This window comes from Chlamydotis macqueenii, chromosome 15 (assembly GCF_036417535.1).
Source record: "Chlamydotis macqueenii isolate bChlMac1 chromosome 15, bChlMac1.mat, whole genome shotgun sequence".
NCBI lineage: Eukaryota > Metazoa > Chordata > Aves > Otidiformes > Otididae > Chlamydotis > Chlamydotis macqueenii.
The window spans coordinates 12,870,537-12,897,342 of NC_141570.1; the positions used below are offsets into that span (position 1 = coordinate 12,870,537).

General features: G+C 50.1%; 2 protein-coding genes across 3 annotated transcripts; one reads left to right on the plus strand and one right to left on the minus strand.

Annotated features, from left to right (window-relative positions):
• The first annotated feature begins 1,717 nt into the window (after positions 1-1,717).
• CCNF (cyclin F) lies at positions 1,718-16,585 on the plus strand. 2 transcript variants are annotated; one of them, XM_086759467.1, is made up of 17 exons: positions 1,718-1,797; positions 4,807-4,961; positions 5,383-5,489; positions 6,398-6,465; positions 7,215-7,408; positions 7,766-7,819; positions 8,404-8,508; positions 9,059-9,136; positions 9,622-9,773; positions 10,395-10,559; positions 11,217-11,340; positions 11,717-11,897; positions 12,644-12,731; positions 13,309-13,408; positions 13,690-13,820; positions 14,005-14,174; positions 14,761-16,585. In XM_086759467.1, exons 1-17 carry the CDS (start codon positions 1,785-1,787, stop codon positions 15,219-15,221), a joined length of 2,346 nt encoding a protein of 781 aa, XP_086615593.1. In that variant the 5' UTR covers positions 1,718-1,784; the 3' UTR covers positions 15,222-16,585. The 2 variants fall into 2 exon arrangements, with proteins under 2 accessions (XP_086615593.1, XP_086615595.1); XM_086759469.1 differs by lacking the exons at positions 1,718-1,797; positions 4,807-4,961; positions 5,383-5,489; positions 6,398-6,465 and adding an exon at positions 6,539-6,580 and having other exon boundaries at positions 14,761-16,583.
• A 178-nt stretch (positions 16,586-16,763) lies between these two features.
• On the minus strand, positions 16,764-25,464 carry VRK3 (VRK serine/threonine kinase 3). Its single transcript, XM_086759481.1, has 12 exons — positions 25,384-25,464; positions 24,957-25,288; positions 23,935-23,987; positions 21,976-22,042; positions 21,199-21,283; positions 20,536-20,638; positions 20,078-20,170; positions 19,615-19,747; positions 18,737-18,857; positions 18,384-18,442; positions 17,788-17,936; positions 16,764-17,087 (listed from the first exon to the last, which is right to left on the minus strand). Exons 1-11 carry the CDS (start codon positions 25,452-25,454, stop codon positions 17,788-17,790), a joined length of 1,266 nt encoding a protein of 421 aa, XP_086615607.1. The 5' UTR covers positions 25,455-25,464; the 3' UTR covers positions 16,764-17,087.
• Positions 25,465-26,806: the final 1,342 nt, after the last annotated feature.

Consider the following 26,806-nt stretch of genomic DNA (forward strand, 5'->3'; position numbering starts at 1 on the left):
AGCACCTATGACTCAAGGAGCACCTCCTGATGGTACTTTAGCTCTCTGTGGGGAGCTGATTATTCATGTTTTGTTTGCTAGTTCCACTTATTTTTAGTTGACAGAAACAGCTGTGAGGGGGAGAAGAAATAAGGAACAAAAGCTGACAGCATGATTAACTTTTTAACTCAAAACCCTTCTCAATTAAAAGAAGCTAAAAATTCCCTGTGCTCCTGGTACTGCTTTTCCGCGTCAGCAGCTGCTGTGCTCCCCAGGAATATTACGCAGTTTTACATACGGAGGAGGTGGAATTCTGTGTGGGAGAAAGCCTGTCCACAGCAGCTCGTCCCCTGTGTACAGGACCGTGGGCCATCGAGCCGGCTGAGCTCAGCCTCCCCAGCCGTAAAATGGTGAGCTTTCAAAGCTACCCCAAACCCTTGCAGGGGGGTTGTATGTGCAGCGAAGAATCCAGAAGTTCATGTTTTACAGAGGAAAGATGCTTGTGAAATCTAGCATTGTCCTTAAATAAAATCCATGCACACGCTACCAGGAAGAAACCTCAGCTGTGCTGGAATTGACGTTGCTTATTCAAGGTACAAAATGTTGGGAATGTTTTCAGCCACCACAAATCATGTCATGGTCATTTTATGTCCCACAAAATGACAGCTCCTCTTCTTGCTGCTCTTTTCTAAAAAATTCACAAAAGTGTTCAGGTGAGCTAAAGCAATAACTGATTCTCCCGTCATCGCTTTGTCTCCCAGCCTTTGCAATACATCTCTTTATCTCTGTCTGCTCTTTGCCTTCAGAGGCTCAGGGCTTTCTGAATCCTTGAATCCTCTGAATCCTTGACTCAGGTTTGAACTTTGACTCCTCATTGTCTTCCTAACTCCCCCTCAGCTCACGCAAGGCCCCGAAGGGGCAGGAGCAGGGCTCGGTGGAGGTGGAGGGCAGTGGCTCAGATCAGAAAAACGGCCTCTGTCTGGGCGGATACTGAGAGTGGAAATAAATGAGGTGGGAATAAGACACAAGTGCTCCCTGGTGCAGCTCCCTCGGCCGGGAAAGGCTCGGTGCCGGAGCGGGCGGCTGTGGCAAAGCGGCACCGCGGGGACAGGGAAGGCTGCTGCCGGCCGGGGCCTAGCGCAGAGTGGGGAATCGCGACCCCGGGCTGCATGCAGGCTTTGAGCACCTGCCCCCGCGCTGGGCCCTGGGGTGACGGAGCCGGTAACAGCGCCGGAGGGAACACGGCCCCGGCCCGCGGGGGAGCGGGCGCGCAGCCGGCCCCGGCTGCCATGGCAACAGCCCCACACTGGGAGGGGGGAGAGGTCCTTGGCCTGTACGCATGCGCCGCAGCCACCGCCTCCGCGAGATGCTCGAACCGCCAACTGCCCCAATTCGAATTCGCATCCTCGGCTTCCAATCAGGGTGCGCGAGGCGGGGCGGGCACCGCCTCTCGTCGGCCTTCCGGCCAATCACGGAGTCTGCTGTGTTTAAAAAAAAAGTGCGCGCGGCCAGTAGGCGTCGCTCAGGAGAGCTGGGCTTATGGCGGGCGGGCGGGCGGAGTTCCGGCCGCCCCAGGGAGGTGCCTCGGGGGGCGTGGCCTGGGCGGAGCTCGGCGCACTCGCCTTCCCTGACCCTCGCTGAGCGGCGAGGGGGCGTGGCTGAGGGGAAGGGGCGTGTCCTCCAGCGGGAAGCCCCGCCTCCCCAGCGGCCGGTTGGGCCCCGCCCCCGCCCCGGGGCCCCTCACTCGGCGCCGGTCTGAGCGCGGCGGCCGGTGGCGTCCGCTCGGTTGCCGGGGGCGCGCAGCGATGAAGGCGGGCGGTGAGTGCGGACGGGGCCGCTTCGTCCCCCCGTCCCCCCGAGGGGCTCCGCCGCCGCCTCTCCCCCCGCCCCGCTCCGGTGGGGGCGGCAGGGCCGCGTCCCGGGGGAGCGGGCCCCAGCCCGGGCACCGCGGCGGCTCCCGAGGGGCTGCCGGGGACCACGACGGCTGCGGGGGGCGGCGGCGGCTCGGCGGGGCTCTGGCGCCCGCGCGCGGAATTCGAACGGCGGCGGGGGGCGGTGGGCGGTGCGGGCCCTGCCCCGGGGCTGGGGTGGAGGGACATCCCGGGGTCTCCCGCTTCGGGAACGGCTCTGCCCGCCTCTAACGTCGGAGCCCGGCGTTGGGAGTGCGGGTGTGCGGAACGTGTAGGACGGGGTAGCGCACAGGGCGCCCTTCAGCTGGCTGGGCAGCGAGGCGGGAAACCCCGTTCGGCCGTCAGAACCGGTTTCTGCTCCTGACGCCGGCCCCGGTGGCCGGTGGAGCCTCCCTCCCTCCTCGGGGGCTTTGGAGGCCATCTCCAGAGGGCTCCTCCAGCCCAGGCTGCTCTGAGTCTGTGAAACGGCAAACTGGAAACTTCCCTGTGCCACTTCCCGTCTTTTGAAACCGAATTTTCCCTTCCCGGAGTTGCGCCCTTACCCCGCGCTCCTGAGCCACTCGGGTGTTCGTACAGGCTTCGCTGGCACACCGGGGTAGAAATCCATTTCCTTTCCGTGGTGACAGTGAAGTTTGCTCCAGAAAGTGGAAGAGGATAAGCAGGGTAGCAATATTCTGCCTCACACGCCTCAAAAAGTTTTTATTTTCCTGGGAATAGCTTTTTAACCGAAGGCAGGTAGCAAGTAGTTACGTCCTACCAGCGAGAGAGACTGGACGCTGTTTTGCGTCAGGCTGGTGGTTCGTTCTGTTGAACCTGAAGTGCTAAGGACGTGAACAGCGCGTAGGCACAGGAAAACCTGCGTTAGCACAGGTGGCTCATGGGCTCCTTAGGAATCTACAGGCTCCTCTTAAGGATCCTGCTGAAAACCCAACTAACCTTCCCTTTGCAAACCGAAAAACCTGCATTACAGGATTGAGTCTGATGCAGCAGCTTCGCTTTGAACGAAGCGGCTGTGAACTTGGCGTTGGCTACGCAGTCCGTAAGGCTGGACACCTCCCGGTTGTGTCGGCTGGCACGCTTGGAGAGAGATGAGGGTATAACTGGCCAGTCCATAGGGTTTTTTTCCATTCACTGCATCTGCAGCTGGAAAGAGCTGTTGCTCTTATCTTCTCAAAGAGAAATGCAATGCATTGCTCCTCCGACCTCTCACTGAAGTTGAGCGTGAAGAACTGGAGATTAGTATAAGATGATGAGGTTTTCCATGTGTTAGGTTATAACCAGGTGTTAAACACCTAAAGTAGAAGAGCAGGTGAAAGAGGAAAACAGTATTTTTGGATTAAAATATTTGCCTCGTTAAAATTCTCTATCCTCATCTTGACTTTACAGCCGCCTTCTACTCTCATCATAAAAAATTCAAGAGCTGCGTCGTTCTCTTCACTTGTGCCTTTGCCCCTGTAATCTAGTGAGACTGCGCAGCTCTGACTTGGTCTGCTTCATAGATAATACGGAGTGGTTTGGTACAGGTGTTACACTACTCTCTTGACTCTGCTGTTGTCATTTGTGTCAAAAAATATTCAAACTAATAATGAAACAGTGAAAATAGGGTAAGCAGTGCTGGTGCGTGGATGTTGCACAGTATTGGACTCTATAGTGGAGTCTGTCTTTTTATTAAACTATTTAAGAAAAAAGTCAGTAAATTAATTTCCTCTTTGTGTAAGGCTTAAACCAAGTTTTAAAAATACAACCAAGAGATCTTCTCTAATGAAGACAAAGGCCCTTACGTGGTCCTTTAATTTGTGGGACTCAAGCTTTCACTTCAGAATTTACTTTTTGAGCCCTCATGTCATCTGCAAAGGAAATGTTCAGCCTTTTTCTTGCTCAGAGATGGGCCTCTGTTGCTTGTGTTGACCGCTCCTGGGAGCTGTAAGAGACTGGCATGGAAATGAGCAGTGTTGGCATCTCTGCTGCTGTGTGGCAGGGCTCCGAAAGTTAAAGCATGAACCGGGGTTGATTCGGGTCCTCCTACCCAAACGGGGCTTTCTGAGGGTGATCCTTCCCTGCCGCTTGCAGGCTGGAGGTGGGGAATGTGGGGTTTTTTTCCTTCTGGCACCTTTCACTGATGTGAATTTCTGCTGTTTGTTCGTCAGACTGCTGTGGGTGCTGGGGCTCCTGAGTGTAGGCGGGGGCCAGGCTCTTAGGAGCAGCCCAAACACTGCCCTGTCCCCAGCAGCTGGAAAGGGACTGGGCTTTCTACCATGAGGTGCGAGTCGCTGCCAGCAAGCACTGCTCGTACTCTTCTTGGTTTTGATCTGTTAGATCGTTTTCCTCTCTTGGCAAATGCAGTGGGGGTAAACTCTGTCTTAACAAGGAACAGAAGATGTAGGTGATGCTTTAGTCTATGAATGCTGAAACTTAAAAAAAAAAAAAAAGGACTTCCTGGCTCTTGGATCTTCCATGACCACCCATGGCAGCAGCTGACTGCTTAGAAATACGGACTTTTGGCTTGGGCTGGTTTGGTGGGTCTCCGCTTCCTCATCTCTCTGCCCACGTTTAAAGGACTGCTGTCAATTGAGAAGGAAAACTTGGGGGGTGGGGGAGGTAAATGAAGTTGTAGTAGTGACAGTTTAACTCAACACAGTCCAACGATGGAGTTAGTGCGCGGAGGAGTTCTCCATGAACTCTTCTGAGCCTCTTCACTCACTTGACTAAATTGAACGAGTCACTTTGTGGCTTGCTCTTACAGCGTTATGTGACACAGGTTAAATCCTTCTAATTAATCTGTTTGAAGAGGTGTCCTGTGCTGCAGTAAGCAGGTACTCAAGCAAACGTGTGTCTCCGTATGTGGATACTCTGTGCTGCCTCTTTTCCTCGTACTGCTCCATCCCTGACTGAGGTGTCCTGTGTTCTTGTTTTCCAGTGATTCACTGTAGATGTTCCAGGTGTTTTTCCTTCCCCTCAAAGCGAAGGATAAGAAAACGGCCCCGAGTCCTGACGTTGTTAAGTCTGCCCGAGGATGTTCTGTTCCACGTTCTGAAAGGCCTTCCTGCCGAGGACATCCTCTCGCTCAGAGCTGTGAGTCTGCTGCTGCTTCCCCTCTGTTGCGCCTGGCAGCTGCTCTCTGCCATTAGGAGCCAGGACTGCACACGGAAAAGGCCGGCGTCTCGTGTCAGAATGAACCTGAAGAAAACCAAAGAATAGATGCAGTAGTTAGATTTTTGCTGTCCCCGTTGCAGTTTCATTTCTCAGCACTTGAGCTTAAGATGAGCAGCAGTGTGAAATCTGTAAATCTTCTGTGGGAATTGTCCTGCCAGGTGACCAGGACTGAACAAGTTGGTTTGGTTTGGCACCTTTGCCTTACTGTTGGTTAGGCAGGAAGAGAGTCATGATTAACTTGTGCTTAATTAGTTACCCATCTAAAATCTGATTGCAAATAACTATTTTTCTGTTGGTCCCTTTATTTTAGTACTTATTATTTTACGCTCCCCTCTTGCAGGTGCACTCACACCTTAAATACCTTGTGGATAACCATGCTAGTGTTTGGGCATGTGCGAGTTTCCAAGAAATATGGCCTTCTCCACACAACCTGAAGATGTTTGAAAGGTAAGATTTAAGAATCACGTTTACCTGATGTTGTAGGGGAGGATGTTTGAAAGCAGATAGACAATTCCACTCAATCTTCACTGTAAGCGGGGGATCTGACTGTCCCTTTTTATAGAACTCTTTGCTTAGGTTGATGAAGAATTGTTGATTTCATGTCTAAGCTGCAGTTTATAACTTGAGCAGGGCCCGTGGCATATGGTTTCTCTTTCAGGGCAGCAGTGTTCCGTATTGGAACGTGGCACGTTAACTAAAACCTGTTAGTGGTGTATCTGTATGAATGTGCAAGCGAGATCACAGGATCAAGAGCACAACCCTATTTCTAAGTCAGAGTTGGTTTGGTCATTTCTTGTGCAAGCCAGTATCTTTAAAAATAGGAAAAATTCCATATTAAAATGAGTGAAGTTTGAACAGGTAATGATAAATCAGCTTAACAAGGAAGGAGAGCATCTTTTTATCTCTCTGATTAGAAGGTGATCAGTCAGTTTAAATGTCACACTAATTGTTTTGCTTCTGACTGTTGCCTCTGCTCTGATGCACGTATTATGTCTTTTCTGGGTATTACATGCACATCGGTTTTGAAGGGAGGAGCACGAGGGCTTGATGTGCGTATCCTTCAGGGTACGAGTACCAGCACGTGCTAACACATTCTGGCATTGGGGATGTTGCATGGGAGTGGGAAACAGTTGCTGTGAGTTGTCAAATTCTCCTGGACGTTGGCGTGTGAAAGGGTTGTGGCAAGAAAAGCCTCGGCATAACTTAGGTTTAACTTCCGTAGTGAAAGCACATAGTTCTTACGGTGGGTGATCAGCAAATTCACAGCCTGGCCTCCAGTACAGTAACTCTTTTGAAGATGTGGGCCTGGAAGCACCTACTGACTTCAACCTGGAGTATCTTCTGTTTCCGTCCAGGGCTGCCGAAAGGGGTAACTTTGAAGCTGCTGTGAAGCTGGGGATAGCGTACCTGTACAATGAAGGCTGTAAGTGTGGAAGCTTCTGCTGGGGTCTTTGGGGAAGGTGGGACGACAGAAGGAAATGTTGATGAGCTAAAGGCTTATTTATAGATACAGATCAGACTCACTGTCTCGACAGAAAGTTGGCACTCTTACTGACTGCTTACAAAGCTGTTTCTCTTGTATCTCAAACACCGATGCTTTTGTACCCGCGTTCTACAGCAGCGAAGTGCAGAGCCAGCTTGCTGCCTCCAGTGGGTGATTAGGGCTCGCTTGCTAACCCACCCCTTCAGTTTAACTTTCAGTGCAGCTTAAGCACCGGCCGCTAAGCGGCTAGGTGTTAAATGACAGGATAGCGCACAACTTTCTTAGAAAGGAAGTCAATGCTTAGCTTAACATGTTTAGAAGTTATCCTTTGTAAACTTCTGATCAAACTTGGCTACTTACCGACTCCGATAAATGTAGCAGAAGGGACTGACAGTTAAGAGAGGCGCCTCCCTGCAGAGGGTACGGGCAAGGCAGGTGACTTGTGACATTGCTTTGAGTGCTGGTGTTTGCACAATCCTCCTCCCACAACTTAGGGTTATATGTTCCTAAAGACTGATTGTAGTAAGGCTTTTCTTCTTTTGCCATCTCCATGATTTTCAGGGCTCTAAAGGGAAGACGCTGTTCAGTCTTTCCCTGATTGTATCCTGTTGTCTGTCTTGGCTTGACTAGACTCCAAACACGCGTTGTGAATAAACTCTAAATTGTTTCTGGCTTTTTGTTTTGTTCAGTGTCCATCTCCGACGAGGGTCGCGCAGAAGTGAATGGATTAAAGGCGTCGTATTTCTTCAGTCTGGCGGAGCGTCTGAACGTGTGCGCAGCCCCATTTATCTGGCTCTTTATCCGTCCTCCCTGGTCCTTGAGTGGAAGCTGTTGTAAAGCTGTGGTCTACGAGAGTCTCAAAGCAGAGTGTCAGCTGGAGAAAGTAAGATTCCTTTCCACCCTTGACTTTAACGTGGGCTAGTAGCTGCATCTAGTTCTTTTGGAAAAAAATATTTTTGTTTTCCAAAGGAGCTCCTATGCTCCTGTTGCTTAAATGATTGTGGATCAATCATTCTAATTAATTTACTGCCAAACTACGCTTGGTATATCACAAGTGCCAGAGGCCTGTACTGCCACTTCTGAGAGATTCAGTGCTATCTCAGAGATAAGAAAACATTGAGAAAAGCGAGGAGGAGGAATGATTGAACGGCAAACAAAATTGTAGTCTGGAATTACTAGCAAAAACAGCGGCTGTTCTTTGTTTATATTTAACAATGCTTTATCTTAATGCTTTCTGCAGGCTCAAAAAGGATCTATTCTCCACTGCTTGGCTAAGGTCTTGAGTCTCTTCGAGGTGAGCAGTGTTTCTCATCTGATGTGTCTGGGTACTTTTTTTGGTGATGCTAATGCTGTTTACCTTGGTTTTTTTTTTTTTTTTTTTTAAAAAAAAAAACCAACAAACAAATGAAAACAAAACAGCCAAATGCTCTTGTGTTCCTCAAGTGGCCTAGGGATTTCTGTTCTCATTAGTTTCATTTACTGGTTGTTTGAAGGAACGTTATCAATTTAGTTTACTGAATCTTACAAACAGTGAAATTCATTTTGGCTTGATCATGGGCTTGCAGTGTATTCAAGTCTCAGAGGAAGCCTCCCTGTCATAATGCATGTTTAAAAAAAAAAAAAAAAAAATCAGTGCCAAGCAAGCCAAAAAGCTTTTGTCTGTCTGAGGAAAACTGCTAACTGCTTCCTGAGCCTGGATCTTCAAATGGCAGCACTGAGTGGATGTGCGAGCAGCCCTCGTAGTCTGAAGGGAACTCGCAACTGGTTGATGCTGCTCTGTAGCTTTCAGTGCAGAGCTGTGCTGTAGTTTCTGAAGTTTTGAGATCTGGCACCCAGTAGGTTGGACAGCAAAAATACAATCATGCCTTTTTTTCTTAGGATGAAGAAAAAAGAAAAGAATCCCTTGAAATGTTTGAAGAATCTTCAAAGCAGGGTTGTTTAAACAGCTCCTACCTCCTTTGGGAAAGTGACAGGAAGGCTGCTGTAAGTAGCAATTTTTTGTCTCAAAGAAACTTTTTAACTGTAACTTTCTTATGTGCAATGAATGTACACAGAAAGAAATTGCTGTTCCTTAGAGCTTGCCTTCTTCATAAACAAGGAGAGCGCTGAGAACTCTCACATGAGCTTTGGGTCTGCCTTAGTTTTCAGAGTGAGTGAATCTATGAGCAGCTGTAGCCGAGGTTCAAGCAGAAATTCCTTTATACTGACTCTACTGATAGCACAGGCGCTGCTGATCATGTGGCTCACTAGGGAGATGCAGGGGGAGCCTGCCTGCGTTGTCGTTAATAGATCTGCCACAGCTCTCATGTTGGAATCCTGAGTGACCTGTCTCAGTTCCTGGGAGACCTTGGGCAAGAACTGAAGAAAGTTTTGTTAAAACAATGTTGTGGTCATGGTGAGACGCATCTATTATTGCTGAAATAACAGATGTACCCACCGGCGGTGTGTTTTCTCTAGATATTAATACTACAATCCTTCTGTTCGTTGTGTAAGGGTAATGGTTTTTGAAATCTGTTTACATTCCTCTCTGTAGATGTCAGACCCTGGCAGAAACCTCCAAAGCCTCAGGAAGCTACGAGACTATGCAGCAAAGGGCTGCTGGGAAGCACAGGTAAGACTGACCTTTCCCAGGAAAACAGCCTGTATTTGGTTTTTTCTATGCTGTTATTGTAGGTTTAGATTCCTCCCGTCAGAAGCAGGGTGAAAAATGCTGAATAATATCTCTATCTGTGTGCATGTATTTACTCTGCAGATTCCCCTCTTTTGGAAAATACTGCATGTCTGTGGTACAGTCTGAGTAAGGATGCGTCTTTTGATGGACTTAAAAGCCTACTGACAAATAATGTGTGCATCCAACATTTAAGCCAAACTAAGAACTACCAATTCTGTTACCTTTCAAGTAGTTCAACGTGTTCACTCTGTGTTTTCAGCAGGAAAATTACAGGATCATTCTGTGCTGCTTTAGTTGGCATTTGGTTAAAAAAAAAAAAACCCACAAAACAAAACAAACAAAAAACCCAAACAAAAAAAAACAAACAACAACAAAAAAAAAAAAAAAACCCACCCCACAATTCTTTTGTGTTCTCTCTGCTACAGATAGCTTTAGCCAAAGCTTGTGGGAATGGAAACCAACTAGGACTAGAAGCAAAATCTTCCAGTGAAACAGTGTCTCAAATCTTTCAAGCTTCCATTCCTATCAGCAAGCAAAGTATCTTCACGGTGCAGAAAGGAATGAACGAAATAATGAGGTAAAAGGTCCTATCTGGGAGTCAAGCAGAAAGCATTGCCCATTTCTGTCTACATCTGCAGAGGGAAACATCTAGAATGAGTTCTGTTGGAGGGTGGCATCTTTTTCTTTACTCTTCTATGATGCATAATGTGCAATCAGAGAAACACATGACACTCTGCAAAGGGGAAGTCCCAGAGCCCTTGTTTCAAGCCCCGATGAAGAAATGAAATGAGGAGTCAGGTTTCCTCTGGACTGTAAGTTCTTGCATCTGCCAAGACTAGCAAGGTCTCCAAGAACTAGAGGCACAGTTTGACTTGTCAGAGGTGTAGTTACTCTCCAGTTACCTTAGGTGGCCTTCAGCCTCCTAACTGCTGTGCCCTACCCCTTTCCCTGGGCAAGTGCCTATTAATTACAAGTTAGCTTCTCATTCCATTTCACGGACTTAAGACCATTGACCCTTTAGAGGATAACAGCCCTCTGGTTGCAAATGCTTGTCTCAGTGCAACATGTCATTGTTCTTTTGTTTGGATTTCTTGGTTGGAACTTTTGAGTGGAGAAGGACTCAGTAATTAGGTGTGGGAAGGGTGTTGAGCACTGGTTTGAATGGCTTCTGACTGCACAGATTGTGTCTCCTGTCTAGGTACATCCTGATTGACTGGCTGGTAGAAGTGGCTACCATGAAAGACTTTTCTAGTCTGTGCCTTCATATGACAGTGGGATGTGTGGACCGTTATTTGAAGCTGAGACCTGTACCTCGGGCACGACTCCAGCTTTTGGGAATAGCCTGCATGGTCATTTGCACACGGTAGGGGTTCTGACTGATGAACAGAGGTGTTTGTTGTGACCGTTCACACTCCTTTCTGCAGCTCAAGCTTTTTCTTTTTTTTTTTTCTCCTTTGTTAATAATACTGGAAAGTGTCTTTGGCTTCCCTCTACGAGGACTGCTGCTTGAACTGTGTTCACATACAAACACTCACAATCTCTGCAAACGGGACACAACAGCACACGCTTTTGAAAATGAAAAAGCTCCATAGTGGTGGATTAGTCTAAACGCGTTCCATCAGCAACTGAAGCCTTCTATGCCATATTAGCATGAGTAACCCTGTGAAGAACAACTGCAGTGGTGTTGTTGCCTAGTTTAGTCTGTTACACTCAGTTGAACAGCGTGCTGTGGTGGAAAGTTAGTCTTCTGTGTTAGTTCTCTTAATATCTTGTGTCTTAACCTAGGAGAGGTTTCCTAAATCAGGAATTAGGAATGTTCTAGTAGGTGGTTCCAGCTTAAAGGTGAAATAAATGAAGAGCTGCTCTTCTTTCTTTCCTGGTCTGTACCTGGGAACGTACCTTATAAAGTTGTTTAACTCTTTGGTCATCTTGGGTGCATTTATCTGCCACAAAAACATTCGTGCACAGGTGCATGAATTCCCTTTCTTCTGGGGTTAACAGTTAATACTTACTATTGCAGTTTCATCAGCAAGGAGATCTTGACAATACGGGAAGCTGTGTGGCTAACAGACAACACGTATAAATATGAAGACTTGGTCAGAATGATGGGTGAGATCATTTCTGCCCTAGAAGGAAAGATAAGGGTGAGTTTGGAAGGTGGACAGAATATTTCACCCCTTGGGCTGCTATGGAATTAGCACTTCTCCTTATCTAAGTCATTGCATTTTCATGCAAGTGTTCGCAATCAGCTGTGGAGACCATGTATATTTAAGAGCATACAGATACATGCATGCTCTTAAATGTGCAAAATCCTCTGCGTTTCTGTAGAAATTGAAATTTAAGTTTTAAGAGGCCATTTATTCTTTCACTGGAAGATGTTTCAATGACAGCGTAGTAGTTAAAAAACCAACCAAACAAAAAACCTTAATATAGTGAAAGCAGCATCTCTATAAACAACTGTGTTCTAAATACTCGGTGCTTGTCCTGTGTTGCCAACCTCTGTTCTCCTTTGTGGGCTAGATACCTACGATTGTGGACTACAAAGAAGTACTGTCAAACATGGTCTCGCTGGAGAGAAGAACTCTTCACCTTTACAGCTTCATTTGTGAACTGTCCCTCTTGAACACCAGCCTTTGTGTGTATTCCCCAGCCCGGCTGGCTGCCGCAGCACTGCTGCTGGCTAAGATACTGCACAGGCAAGGTAGGGAACAGCCTCTTCCCCGGAGCTGCAGCACGGTGTGTCAGCCTGCCTCGTCCTTTCAGGGAGGGGGTTTTGGTTGGGGTTTTTTTTTGGTGTTACTTTGTCTTTAGGCAAGATATCCTTACACTTCAGGTGTAAGACTCCATAATGAAGAGTTGAGTTCTGTCTCTTTTACCTCCTAATAGCTCTGATGAACAAGAGTATTGGCATCAGACTGTGCAAGCTTTGTGTTTAAATGAGACTGAAGATTTCTCTACTTGACTATAACTTCAGTTTGGCAGCTATACCTATCCTTGAAGCTGGTTGTGAACTTGAAAATGTCTGCAGACTGTTCAGTATGGGGAGAGACTGTTCAGCAGGGTCTGTTGTGACAGGAGCAGGGGTAATGGTTTTAAAATAGAGGGAGGCAGATTCAGATTGGATATTAGGAAATTTTTTTTTTTATGTTGAGGGTGGTGGAGCACTGTCCCAGGTTGCCCAGAGAGGTGGTGGATGCCCCATCCCTGGAAACATTCCAGGCCAGGTTGGCCGGGGCTCTGAGCAACCTGATCTGGTTGGAGATGTCCCTGCTCCTGGCAGGGGGGTTGGACTGGGTGGGCTTTAATGCTCCCTTCCCACCCAAACCCTTCTGTGATTCTGTGATTCTATAAGTTGGTAGAGATCATGATATTGATCCCATTAAATAATCTGTCTGGTATCAGAACTACTAAGCTTTGTGAAATGGTAATACATATTCTCTTCTCCAGCACAGCCCTGGACCAGCCAGCTGTCTGAGTGTACCGGTTTCTCTCTTGAAGACCTGCTGCCCTGTGTGCTAAACCTCCACCAAAAGTGGTAATAGTTTTGGAACTCTTGGGAGGGCACGTAAATGCTTGGATTCCAGCTCTTGCAGACGTGCTGCATCTCTACAGTCAGCCCTTCTCAATGGAGGATGAGGCTTTGGGAAACGGCCATGCCCCTCCCATCACAAGGGACTAAGGCCTAGGGGCCAGTTCAGGGACAGCTGTGTGGTTTCTCCCAACTTGTAGTGGCCCTGGGTTACAGAAAATATGATGCTTCTCAAGGCTTAACAGGTTTCAGCTTGCCAAACAGCACTGTTCTTAGAAGACTACAACTGACTTATTGGTGAGCTTCAGAAGGAGTTCCAGTAGCAAAAGTAGCTCTTTTTTTTTTTTTTTTTTAAAGAGTACAAGGCAAATATCTTGTTTACCTCAAGGAAGAGAAAAGGATTTAGATGCTCACATGCTTTGAAACCGAGCGTCCTGATTAGCTGCATAGCAGCTCTGCTGAAACACCAACTTCCTTAGCACAGAGCTGGGGCAAACAGAGGGAAACTACTTAAATTGGTGGGTTTTGTTAACATTGCTTCATATAATCCATTCTAAGATGGGGCTTTAATCTTTCTGTCCAGTTTCCATGACGATGTCCCAAAGGATTATAGACAGGTGTCCTTAACTGCAATGAAACAACGATTTGAAGATGAGCGTTATGAAGAAATAGGCAAAGAGCAGGTGAGTGAGAGCCTTGTCTTCACTTGCTGATGCGTGACGCCCACAGCAAAGCTGCCGTACGGCAAGATGTGGTGAACTGCAAATAGTGGGAAGTTGGTTCTAACTGTTTAGACTTCTGGAGAAGAGAGCCTTTAAACTTGGTCTGGAGGGACTGTAATTGCTCTTGTTGAGCACGTGTGAGAAGAACTCACAGGACAGGTTCCTCCTAGAAAATAGAGGAAAAATGGCCTCCTGGCAGAGGGAATCGCGCAGTCTAATTCTGACTGGCTTTTGGTTTTCAGATGATGAGTTACAGCCAGCTCTGTTCATCGCTGGGTATGAAACAAGAAGATCCGGAGCCCAGTCCCTTGCACACGAATGTGGTGGAAATTCAGACTTTCCTTAGCTCTCCCTCTGGAAAGAGAACTAAAAGGCCAGTATGATTCATCACTGTAAATGTCTCTGAAGATTAGTGTGAGCCTTTCCTCCTCTCTGGTATCCTCGGGTTCCATTCTTAAATGATTCACTTTCCTGTAATTACCTTGATGTACCTGTTAAAAGAGCCAGAAAAGACCACTTGGCTTTTAATGTGGGATTTCTGCATTTTCTTTCTACAGGAGGAGGGAAGACAGCATTCAGGATGACAGAGGCAGCTTTGTGACTACACCCACAGCGGAGCTATCCACCCAGGAAGAAAGTCTTCTAGATAACTTCCTAGACTGGAGTTTAGATTCCTGCTCTGGTTACGAAGGTGATCAGGAAAGCGAAGGCGAGAGAGAGGGAGATGGTGAGGGTTTTATTCTCCTTATAAAAAGCAGACGAGAGAGAACTGTCTTTTCATCTTTGCTTAAAACTGTTTCTCAGGCAACAGAAGCCTGAACTTTCAGCTGAAGACCAGTTGGAAAAACTCTCCTTCTTCCCCAGTGCTTATAATTGTTAAACTATTTTAGAGGTATATGTCCTTTTTCTGTCTATTGCTTCAGACCGTGATGAAGGGTTTTGTAGCTGCGCAGTGTTTCAGAGTGAGACTGTTTTCAGATGCTGCTGATAGTGGACCAGATGTGGGGAATGGCCCACTGTTAGAAACACCATGTATTATATGTTTGTTTGCCTGACTCTGGGGCTGGCTGTTCATTTTCTACACAGCTCTTGGTACCTATCCAAACACTCTGAGGGGGGGAAATGAAGTCTGTTTGAAATGAGGGTGAACTTAGTGCTCTACCCTTGCCTCCATGTGCAAGTAAACATAAGGTTTATGCTCTCGCTTGTGTTTTTTGGTTTGGGTTTTTTTTTTTTCCTGCTTGATTCTGTGCTGAATGCCCGCTTGGTGTTGCCCGAATCAAAGTTAACTTTGTCCTTTTATCATCCCGCAGTGACAGGTCCCAGTGGGATCTTAGATGTGACGGTGGTCTATATGGATCCTGCGGACCACTGCTGCCAGGACTCCAGTGACGAAGACAACCTAGCTGGAGAGTGGGCTGGGCGCGCGGCACCGCTGAAGGAGGCTAAGCTGCCAGCCGACGCTCGCAGCCTTTCAGCCTGTCTCACCCCAAAAAATCCCAACCTGGAAGGGAGCTCAGGCTACTGTTCCATCAGCAGTGCCAGCCGTACGCCTCCTGCGGAAGGCAGCCTCGCAGCCCCTCTCAAACCTACCTCAGCGCTGCCTCTGGGCAGTGCCACGAACAAGGAGCCGTGCCTGCCTCCCTGCCCGGAACGTTTACAGCCAGGCTGCGCTAGGCCTGGCGGCGGCAAGAGTGACAGAAGGCAAGTCAAGCGAAAAAATGTGGCGGAACACAGTGAAGAAAGGATGAACTTGGGCTTCTTAAGCCTCTGATTTCTTCATGCCATTTACTTTTCTAGGGTTCCCAGGAACAGGATTTCTGGTGTAGTCATACAGGGATGATAGTGAATAATGGTCAATACCTCCAAAAAGAGCCCTTCCCCTCAACTTTGCCTATGCCTAGCTTGTATTCTGTAGCTCACTTCTGGGCCATTCCTCCCTTGATAGCTGCTTTTGTAAAGTATTCTCTTCCTTGAGAGCTGCCTTTTTAAATATTCTCTATTGTCTGATCCTCTGCAAACTAAGATTCTTCTCCACATGTGAAACTTTTTAGCTCATCTTTGTCATACCTCACCAGTTACACCTTGGTGATGGAAAAGAACTTGTCCTGTCCCTCGCTTTGCTGTGAGGCCTGGCACTATTAACAAAAGGAATTGACTTTGGCTCTCAAGTTACTGGAGGTAACACTATGCTTGAATTCTTCCACTTGAAAGACCTTTCTGAGGTTGTGCTGCCTTTTTCTTCTGGCTGTGGACTGTCTCACTCAGCTCATGCTTCCTTCTATATATAGAAAAATATATACTGTTTGCTGCACTGATACAAGGTTTTTAGGGATACAATCAAGAGGTAAATGAAGGCTCACTGCAGGTCTGAGCTTCTTTTTTACCTACCTCTCAGATGGTTTTAAACACCATTGGCCTCAGGCTCTAGTTGCCATGTTTTCCTCACCAGAAAAATCCTTCTGTGCCTTAATGCTTCACTGCCCAGCACACCAGCCGGGTGATCTGTGAACAGCGTGGTTCTACTGCTGCCTCCAGCCAGGGGCTCAATTTCCTTTTCCTTGCTACTTCCATTAATGTGTGTCCTCAAGTAAAGCACACATCACCTGAACACTAGAAACAGGCAGCAGTGCAGTAAGGGCAGCTTGTTGTACTGAAAGCCCCTGTTTAAGCCTCGCTACTGGCTCCTAATCGGCAAGGGCAGCGTGTGCTTTTCTTATTTTCTTACCAACGCTGAAATCTGTGCTGCTTCAGTGACAATTGGGAGAAACCTTCCTCAGCCTACACTGACCTCAGCCTAGCAAGCCTGGGTTAAAGCTCCTTCAGCCTGTGAACGTTAGGAAAACAGCCTTCTCCGTATAAACAGGCAGTGAGCATTGAAATGCCAAGGTACAAGACTTCCAGGAGCCATCACTGAATTTAACACTGGAACCGGTCTCCACAACTCTTCCTTTGTTTTAGAAGTTACTGTGGCAGACGGCAACAGTTCAGATAGATACACACAGTGTGGTGACTATTTTATAAAATGGTTTTTTAATATAGATGGCTCCTTGTCTTACTTCAATGACTGGTATCTCACCCACCTATTTCACTGACCTGGGCCTGGGAGAACTGATGGGATGGTTGGGGATGAAGTCAGAGTGTAGCTCTGAGCCAGGTTCTTAGGATTAAGTTGCAGGTGGGACTGCCTGTAGGGTAGAAGACCCTGCATAGCAAGCAGTATGGGGCTGAAATCACCATCACAACTCTACAGCAGCCCCAGAAAGAGCCTCCAGAAAGGCCCTGAACATGCCAGAAAAACAAGAGCAGCTTTGGGTGCTTGTCCACAAAGTTTATTGAAAAACTAGGTACTGCCAGTGTGGTTTTAAAAAAGAGCCCCTGTTTTAGTTTTTCTGTGCTAGGCTTCAACCTTCTGCCAGTGCCTTCACTGCAGTTTTCCAGTTATTGCTCACAATGATTTGACATCCAGGGGTGTCTTCACATTAACTTGTTACAGCAGCAGCTCAAAACTCAGCATTAGATCACATTAAAGTTGGAAGAAAATAGTTATAAAAACTCTAAAAGAGAGAGGTAAAAGTTAAATATCCGCAGGAACAGCCTTTGGAACTTTGAACTCTTTTCCTGTGCAAGTCTTCTTGATCTGAAAGAAAAGGCCCAAGAGAGGAACATTAATCAGCTGAACTCCTTCCCAGGAAGAGTCCGTTAGGTGCTGAGGAGCTAGCTGCATGTTCCTGGGCTTGCTGCTTAAGCTAGTGGCCTTGGCTGACGCAGCCAGGACTAAAACCACATGTCTGTAGCAAGCCTCAATCTTGGAGGTGCCTCATGGATAAAACAGCACCTGGGCTCAGAGAGCCACCCCTTACTGCCACCAGCCTGAGGCAGTAAAACCAGAGCTAGATGCTTTCTGAAAAGGAAAAGAAAAAGAGAGAGCCTAGAGGCTCCTGTCTTTTTTTTTTTTTTAAAAGGACCAGAATGCATCAATCTGCATTTTGTTAGCAACTCCACACCCCTGCACACTGTCCACCCTTTGCTTTATTAACCCTGGTATTCCTCCAAGGACAAGTATTTCCAGAAAAAAAACCACAAGGAAACATACAGTGTAACTCAGGCTAAGCCTGGGAACACTGAAGGGCCAGAGCTCCCTCTGCACATCAGAAAGCCCTAGGTCTCACCCGGAGGGATTTCACAGCCCACCCTGCTGTGTCCTCCCTCGACTGCTGCCTGCAGCACCCCAGGGCATCGGGAGCAGGTCAGCAGCGCTGTGCTGCTCCTGTGCGCCCAGCAGTACAGGGGGACAAGCACTTTGTGCTGCTGCACCTCAACCACTGGCCACTACGCACTTAGGGCACCATTTTGATATCCACAGAGTCATAAGCTGAAGCTTTCATCTTCTCCAGTGGCTTCTTGAAGAGCTGCTGCAGGGCCTCGTAGTCGGGCTTCTCCTCATACTCTAGGGCCATCACCTGCTGCAGATAGCTCCGCAGGGCATCTGCAAAGCAAGGAACAGCACTGCAGGGAGCAGCACAGCAACGCCCGTGTCCTTACAGAGCTGCCACGTGGCCTTCTCAGGCTCCTCTCCCTGCAGATGCTTCACCCAGCTGCAGAGAGGGAAAACAGAACCAAAGATAACAGGAAGCTCAAAACCAGGATGGGGAAATGACCTCTAGCCCCAAACAGCATTTCTCAAGCCACCAGAACACTTGCCTCTTCAGCAAGCGTCATGAACACAGAAAATAGGCAGCAGCCCTCCTTGGTTTGCTGTAAAGAAGAGAGATTTGTGCACAGGAGGAGCCTGTCAACTGGACCACGCAATGCTTGGTCACTGTCACCAGCGGAAGCCATCCTGGCCTAGCACCACAGTGCAGAGAAGGTTCTAGCTCCAGTACAGTCAGTCCTCCTTCCCCAAGTCCCAGTGTCACAGAGTGCAAGGCCGTACCTGGAATGGAGCGCTGCCTGAAGCACAGTCGGAGAAGGCACTTCACATCCCGTCTGTACCTGGAATGACCAGTGCAGAGGGCTCTCAGATGAGAAGCAGTGGAGCAGGCACCTGAACAGCCTCTCTTTGGCAACAGGGGCAACAAATAAAAAAGCCTGAATTTAGATGGCCACATTCTGAACGGAGCAGAAATCAGGGTTCATCAAACACCCTTTGGCCAGACTCAGCCTTTCCAGTGGGATTTACCCACGTCCCAGTAGTGTACTGTGACCAACTGATTTCTCTTTGGTCCCAAAACCTCCCTCCCCGTTTTCTGCTCAGCATTTCCCAAAACAGTAGATGATTTCTCCTACTTTTCCTTCTTCTCCACCACGGTTTCAACTTTGTCCAGCTCCTCAGACCAAGGCAAGAAGCCACAAAGCCATTTCAGAAGACAGTAGCCCAGAGATTGCAAGTCACTGCGGCGAGATGGTGCTGATGGGAAGGAAGAGAGATTCACGTGTGAGGAAACGGAGTTTGTGAGCCATCCCAGAAGAGACCTAGCCTGGCACCTCTCCTCCAAAGGCGAGTAAGGACTCCAGCACTCACTGCACAACCTTGGAAGTCTCTAGTTGAGGTGCCCCTTCTGTAAAACAGGCACCAGTCCAAACAGCAGAAGTAAAGAAATGCAAGAGACTCATTAAGATGTGCTCTAGGATACCAGTACTTCTGCAAGCCTGGCAATTCGCACAGTTCAGTAATCACCTCCCAGCCTCTGGAGGAAGATCTGCCCAGTGTGAACACTGGGAGAGAACAGTCACACCCCAACCAGGAGAGGAACCGGCTAATTTCAATGCCTTTCCAGCTCTCATTGCTTCAAGGTCAGAGCAGAGCCTGCTGCAAATCTGTTTTGGGCAGGGATCCAGTCTGGCTTGAAACAGATCCCTGCTGAGCCAGCACGAAGCAGCCGTTTCCTCTTCCTCGCACGCCTGTAGCGGCCAAGGCTCCAGACGGAGCAGGAACATCCCCGCACCTCTCACTGCAGTCGCTGGGTGACCTAGCAAGTCCCACCACAGCATCCCAGAGAGAGGCAAGAGGAAACAGCCCAAATAGGAACTTGCTTCCAGGTGCACTCAGATGCCTGGAAAGCAGCAAGAACAGAAACGCCAGCGAGGAGTCCTAGCTCCAGAGAGCACTGCCACAACAGCAGCTCTAGCTGAGCTTTGCTGGCTTCTGTCAGAAACAGACTGACCTGCTCCCTTGTGTTTGTCCAGACTGATAAATTCTAGCGAGCCTTCATGAGGGGTCCTGCTGCCTTCCTGCTGAGCCACGTGCTTCCCTCCTGGGCAGTAACGGAACGCAAAGCAATAGCCTGCTAGGGTCACCTAGAAGATACCAAGAAGCACACATCTGAGTGTTACTGCTGGGGCCAAGTCCACAGCCTGTACCTTTACTCTGCCTCCTCCAGTCAGCAGCCTGAAGGTCCTGCCTGAGGAAAGGCACTGCTCCTTGTGGCAGATTTCAGGTGACACCTAAGGCACCATGAGCACTCCTTCAGGTGTGAAGCCTGCTGGCAGCCTAGCCTGCAATCCTGCGCCACAGCACCTGCCCGAGCACTGCTCCCCTGGCCAGCAGTGGGAACCTGGTGTTGCTCCATCCCATTTCACAAGCCAGCCTTCACTGCCCTTTCCTTGCAGCACTGCTCCGCTCCCTACCTGCGCAAGATCTGCTGGGTTCAAATAGATGTTCTCAGCTGTGATGTCCCCATGCACGTACTCACTTTCATGAATGTACTCCAGGCAGTCCAGCTAGGAGTAAACAGCAGAGGCACGCATATCAGAACCACGCAGACTCCTCCAGTGCCCTGGCTATCACTGAGCTGGACTTTCCCCAGCTCCCCACAGCTGCGTGGAGGAGCACAAAAACCACCACATCTCCCAGCCTCTAATTTTCAAGAGTCAGGGTTCTCTCATTCTCCTTACCTCAGATTCCTTCAAAGTGACATATTGCTTCAAAAGATGCTACTCAAGTTTAAAACAGGCTTGAGAAATGCTACTTAGAGACCCCAGCCAACTCCCTGGATCAGCTTTAAAACACCTTTGACAGATCTGGGAAAAAATCCTAGGTCTTTTCTGAAAAAGTCTCTTAGAAAGAGTATTGGTTCTCTACATACCAACCGGACTACGATCTGAAAAGCTGCCTTCTCTCTCAGGACGTGTAAGCCATCATTCAGGACTGACTGGAGAGTTCGCCCCAAGTCACAGAACACCAGAAACCTGCAAGAGACAAGGGCACATAGCAGTACCTACCTGATTTGGAAACCCTGCAACAGACACTCGTCGAGTGGTCCACCTGGATCAGACCCCCCCTTCAACTCCAAGTTGACCTGGGCAAACATTTGTTCCACTTTTGATAACAGAAAACTCCTTGAAAAGGAGAGACATGCTGATTGTGTGTCGCAGATGTAGTCTGAGTCTCCCCTTCATATTAATATTAAAGGCAGGAATAAGGGCTGAGGGGCAGAAGCAGCAAAAGCAATGACTTCACCAACACCACAAGGACTGAAGGCAACAGGATAGAACGGTTTGGGTTGGAAAGGGACCCTTAATGGTCATCTAGTCCACCCCCCCTGCCAAGGAGCAGGGACATCTTCAGCTAGATAATGAGAGAGGCAAACCACGTGTTAATAAAAGAGATGGGAGCAGTGCCTAAGGTCAGGAGCCCAGGGGACAATGAGAGAAGGAATAGCAGACAGCAAGGAGAGAAGAGGGACAGCCCAAGAAGATGGCAGTTGTGGACAAAAAGCTCAGCTGTGCCCTTCACAGAGCCACCTCACCTGTAGCTGTCTGCGTGCAGTCCAAAGCCAACGCAGTTGGGGATTCCCAGCAACGGCACAGAGTGACGCTTCTTCCACTTCTCCACTAGAAAGGGAGAGAAGAGGACAGGGTGCGGCAGACGCTGCTAAGGAGCGCTGTCAGGGATGCCCTTTCCCCAAAGGCCAGCTCTGCACTGGGCAGTTCCAAGCTGGGAGCCTCTCTCATACTGGTTCTGTCCCAGAAACGCCAGCCTGATGTGCTGGGGTATTGGCATGTCAATGCGCACAGCACTGCAGGGCAAGAATAAGACAGAAAGCATGCTGGAAATACCAGAGGAGGCTAGGGCGCATGGCTGCTACAGGGCTAGGTACAACAAGAACAGGGAGAGAGAGGGACAGAGAAGCAGATTTTCACAGTCGTCTCAGAAGTGTCGCTTTTACGTGAATTCTTCCATCACCCCTGCTCAAGCACCTACACATGTTCTCTGGTCAGCTTTGCTCTCGCTCAGGGTTTTAGGTCAATGGAGTAAATACCAGACAGCAACTGACAGAAATGCCCGCGGAAGGGGCACAGGAGAGGCAAGAAAGCTTCAGAATGCCACTACTGCGGTGTCCTAAGGTACACAGAGACTCCTGCGAGAGCAGGCTCTTGGCCGAACTCCCCAGCGCTCGGGCACTGACCAACCAGTGCATGAGCTTACTCTTGCCTGGCCTTCCGAGAGACCCACAGGACTGATGAGAGGGATGCCCGTGTTCCTGACAAGCAGCCTAGTCTTTGCCCTTCCAGGAAGCACCAACCTGTGCCTGCCTTCGCAGCTCGCTGGAAGAAGTTCTGTTCATTGTAGATCTTGCCATCTTTGACATCCTAAAGGGAACAGGAAGGAGCGTTACTTCAGCCACACACACCGTGCTAGAAAGGGAAACTTGGGTAAGACTGCTCCAAAACCTTCACTACTCATTTTTAAAAAAGCAACAAACCCTCCCCAAAAAATCAAACACCAGATCAGCAACAGAGCTGAGAACAGAGCTCAGGTCTTTTGGCTCACTACTTAACGTTGCACCTAACAACCACCTAAACTCTGAGTCTCGGCACAGAACAAGGGAGCGGCTGTCTCACGCTGGACATTTCAAACACTACCACTTACAACTGTCTGTGGGTTAAAAGCATCTAGATAATGCAGACCATCTGGCAACCCAGAGCAAGCTCTAGTCCCAAAGCTGTTATTTTAAAAGAAAACAGAGGCAACCTTCTTATCCACAGCACCAGTGAGGTTATTTCTGCAAACAGGCAAGTTCCAACAAAGAACTGTAACATTTTATTCCAGCTGTCAGAAAGTGAGACAAGTAAAAAGTCTGTATTTGCGTCATTCAAGTGTCTGGGTAGTGGGCTGGCTTCTTGCAATCCATCTTTTTAAATCAGCAAGCATTACTGCCCTTTTACTACTGCTGGCATCCATCAAGTGACCCAAAATGCACAGCTTGCAGTCAGTATGTATGCACTTGCCTGTGCACACGTATATACATACTCAGCACATGGCAAGCTAACTCAGGACAGATGCTGTTATGCATGGGAGGAGGCAGCAGTTTTATATTTTGGCTGGTTTGATACCAAAGGCCCTACCCACAGTTGGCCAAGGCCGTTGGAGGATCAGCAGGCTCCAGATGACACAAACGACCACGTTCCAGAGGATATTTTATTCTGCACCTTGCCTGGTGAGCCAATCCGAGCCACCAAACCTGGGAGCCAAAATGCTTGCGTGTGCCATATCACACTCCACAGTCCTCTGCAACCGCAAGGGCTGGGCTGCGCTGTCTGACTACCGAGCAAAACGCCAAAAGACGCCAGAGGCACAAAACAGAGGAGGTGGGAGTGTTGTGTTCAGAGGTGCTTACAGTTTCCCACCTCCTGGTTCTAGTTTTGTGGCGCTCAGCTGTCTTTTCTCATTAACACTCGATCTCCATCCTCTTCCACGGCTCTTCTGACAAAAGGGGGAGTCATTTTTCAAGAGCCCACAAGAGTGGGCACCGCCAGGCCCCCCACAGAGCCATTAGTCATTACTGGTCTTCCCACAGACAAGCAAGCCCCGAGAGCCACAGCAGAAAAGAAAACAGCCTTTCTGCTCTGGTTTGTGAGTTACTGAAAATCAGTCAACCAAATTGCCATTGCAGAACGGCTGCTACTGGAAACAGCACGTTTCTGGAGAACCCCAGTTACTGGCCAGCGCCCAGAAAGCTGGCTCGGAACTGCAACCATAACCACTGTTGGATTTAAGTTCGTGCTCCGGCCTTACAGAGTCTCTCAGTGCTGGTTCATCACGCTGCCTCCGCATAGCCACCAAATTCTAACCTCTCCAGTTTCCCCAGACCTCATCAGGGTGTGCGCGCACTTGCCGTACGGGGGAAAAAGCAGGTCTGACATGAATGAATGCAGATCTCTCTACCTTACACCACCAAACGCACACCACCAAACGCACTGCTGGAGATTACCAAGCTTGGTGGATTGAAAAGGCAACCTTCTAGGATGAAGGGATGCCTTTTTTGAATCCTCCTATCTGTTTTCTTTACACCTTTAGTGGAAGAGTCAGCGGCTACTGAAATCCAAGCATGAAGCTCTCAGGAAGGCCTATGCATCTCCTAAGCTAGAAGGAGCCTCCGTGACCACTTTCTCTCAATTCCTCGGCCATACAGGCCAAACGGGTCAGGCCCTGGACACAGTACACTACGCACTATTCCTTACCCAAACAGATCAAAACTCACAAGTTTGAGGGAGTATCTTTGCTTTGAAGGACAGGTTCCAGATGCTGACTGTGCTGTGGAAGGATGGAACAGATGTGGTTACAGGGAGCACGGAAAAGAGGTACTTGCAGTGTCAGCTGCATCCTTAAACACAGCTGGGCAGCTCGCTTTTACTTATCCTCTGCTTCTTTCACTTGGTCTTTGCCAAAGCATTCTCTGCGACAGCGTCTTCCCAGATTACTACAAAATCATTCTTACCTTGCTCCAGAAGCACCGCAGCCCTGACATGCTTCCAGTGCAGTTCTGCTTAAGTCACAGAAGCATCTAGGCATGGCTACAGTAGTGGGGTGCTTTGAAGATGGTTGGCAGAGAACAGATCATTAGCAGAATCTGAAAGGCAGCCCCAATTCATTTGCTGAGCACTCCCTACAGCTCACCTAAAGCCAAATAGCAGGCAAAGCTAATGGAGAAAATTCCTCCCGAAGAGAGTTTCCAAGTTAACAATGGAGAGTAAGATCAAAATCTTTCCTTTGGAAGTTTACAACTAGACTGGAGAGAAAAGATCAGCAGTCACTGAAGAGCTGAGAAGCAGCCCGGGTCACTTAACCGCTTTCTTCTGGCCCTCAAACCAGGCTGAGGGTCCTGACCTGACACTAGTCAATCCTGACACCACCGACAAGACAGGAAGTGCTGTACGGTGCCGGCAGCGTTTAGGTTTTGGAGCTGAACACCAGAAAGAGGAAGTGCGGCCCCTGACGATGTGCGTTCTGTCAAGGAGGCGAGCAGCCCAGCCTCCGCCCCACCTTAGGCCAGCGCTACCACCCGCCTTGGGACGCCCAGCGCGGGAACGCCAAGCCCCGCGGGCAGCCGGTCGCTGCCGCCCCCTCCGCCTGCTCACGGAGGTTCAGGGATTTAAACTGAGCCGTCACCCAGCACCGACAGCGGCTGCGGGCCCCTACGAGCTGCCGGGCCCGACAGCCGCGGCCTTCTCCTGCCCCCGCCCGCCGCCCGGGGCCCCCCGCCCGCCGCGGACCCCACAGCACCTTCGTACATCAGCCCGCAGCCGCCCTGCTCCAGCAGCCGGACCAGCTCCCACCGCCTGCCGCCCTGGTCCGTCAGGACCGCCGCCGCCGGGAGCGGCACCGCCGGGCTGGGCCGCGCCTTGCGGGGCGAGCGGAAGCCGGGCCTCGCTGCGACGGAGGGCCGGGCCGGGGAAACCGGCGGGGAGGCCGCGGGGCTGCAGGCCGGCTGCTGCGGCGAGGCCGGCGCGGTCTGCTCCTCCTGCAGCGGCGGGGGCAGCTTCCCGCCGCAGGCCGGGCAGAAGCGGAAGGCGGGCTCCACGCCGCACCCGCACTGCGGGCAGAACCGGTTCAGCCTGCGGGCACAGCGGGACAGCCGTCAGCGCCCACCCCTCGCCCCACCGGGCCGCCCCACCACGCTCCGCGCCGCCCCGCTCGCCGCCGCCGCCACCTCGGGGACGCGCAGGCCGCCTCAGGCCCCGGCTCCTCGGGCCGCGCTCCCGCCGCACCCCGGCGCGGCATCGCCCCACCTCCCCCGCCGCCGCTGGCGCATGCGCGCTCGCCACACAGCGCGTCAACAGGTGCGGCGGCGCCCGCGCATGCGCCTTGCGGCCCGGGGGCGGGGGCAGGGAGGAGCCGCAGTTCGCGGCCGGGTCGGGGCCGCGCGTGGGGCCGCCCAGCGGCGTGGGGCGGTGCGCGGCGGCGGGCGGGGAGGCCGCGCTCGGCAAGCCTGGGCCGGAGCGGGGGAAGGAGCTGCCCCGGCGGAGGCCGACGGCCTCCTCAGGGCTCCCTCAGGCAGGACCAGGAGCAGGAGCAGGAGCAGGAGGAGGCCCCTGGGCTTCCCACCGGGGTCCGGCTGCTCCTTTGTTACTGAAGAAACGCCAGCAGCAAACTACTTAAAAGCGACCTTGGGACCCCAGAGCAGGTTCTCCCGAGTTAATGAGTGCTAGAGTTAATCAGTCGTATAGGGCTGGGAGGCGTAACTGTGTATTCAGTGTGCTTATGCCATCCCTTACGTACATTGTGTGCCTATAAACCTCAAGCAGGCACCAGTATATTGCCATAAAAGAGGCACGGGTGGGCTTAGCCCTTTCCCTTCCAGAGGGATGTGCCCGAGGTTTCCTTGGGGAGGGTGCCTGGCACCCAAGAGCCCATGGCTCGCGGGAGAAGGGGGTTGGTGAGGCGTGCGCGGGGGGACCCAGAGTGCCTGGTCCCAGGCGATGTCTCAAGCAAATGGCTTGCTTTTCAAAGCCCTTCGCAGCGAGCCATCCGAACAGCACGGTGCGAGCAGGAGCGAGGGGGAACTGGAAGGCGACAGCTCATACGGTGAGGAGCTGACTGGCAGCGGTTGCTCTCATAAAAGTTTAGTGGGGAGCAAGGAGTGAGCTTGGTGTATGGCTGATGCAGCAGAGGAAGGTAAAATAAAATAACGCACGGCGTATCAGCCCTGTGACTGAGCCCACCCCAGGGCCCTGGGGCTTGAAAGATGCTTCTCCGGACAAGGTGTTCTGCACAGACCTCATCCTGCTGGGGCTGGTCGCCCCTTCCCAATCTCTCCAAACACGAGAATGTGTTCCTGACATTCACTAAGCACACGAAAGAGTCCCAGCAAAGCCAAAACCCTGCCCAATTGCACTGGGAGGTACAACGTGCTCAGATTGGTTACTGAAGCGTGTTGCTGGGGTTTTGCTTTGAAGCATGCAGACACTGCCAGGAGTGGCAGGGCAGGTTGGCTGGGTTCTTGCGTTCCCCCCTATCGCAGTCGTCAGGACACTGCACTCTGCAATCACTCTTTTTCATTTTTCCCTGGCATTGTAGGTGGCAGCAGGGGTGCGCTGAATTGGCTTACCTTCACTGTCACCCCCTGCTGCACA

Coding starts and splice junctions, on each gene's coding strand:
- CCNF (XM_086759467.1), top strand. Junction 7,409..7,765: donor CAGAGTGTCAGCTGGAGAAA/GTAAGATTCCTT, acceptor TGCTTTCTGCAG/GCTCAAAAAGGATCTATTCT. Junction 9,137..9,621: donor AGGGCTGCTGGGAAGCACAG/GTAAGACTGACC, acceptor TCTCTGCTACAG/ATAGCTTTAGCCAAAGCTTG.
- VRK3 (XM_086759481.1), bottom strand. CDS start 25,454: ATGCCGCGCCGGGGTGCGGCGGGAGCGCGGCCCGAGGAGCCGGGGCCT. Junction 20,171..20,535: donor TTCAGATCGTAGTCCGGTTG/GTATGTAGAGAA, acceptor GTTTACTCCTAG/CTGGACTGCCTGGAGTACAT. Junction 19,748..20,077: donor ACCCAGCAGATCTTGCGCAG/GTAGGGAGCGGA, acceptor GGTATCTTCTAG/GTGACCCTAGCAGGCTATTG.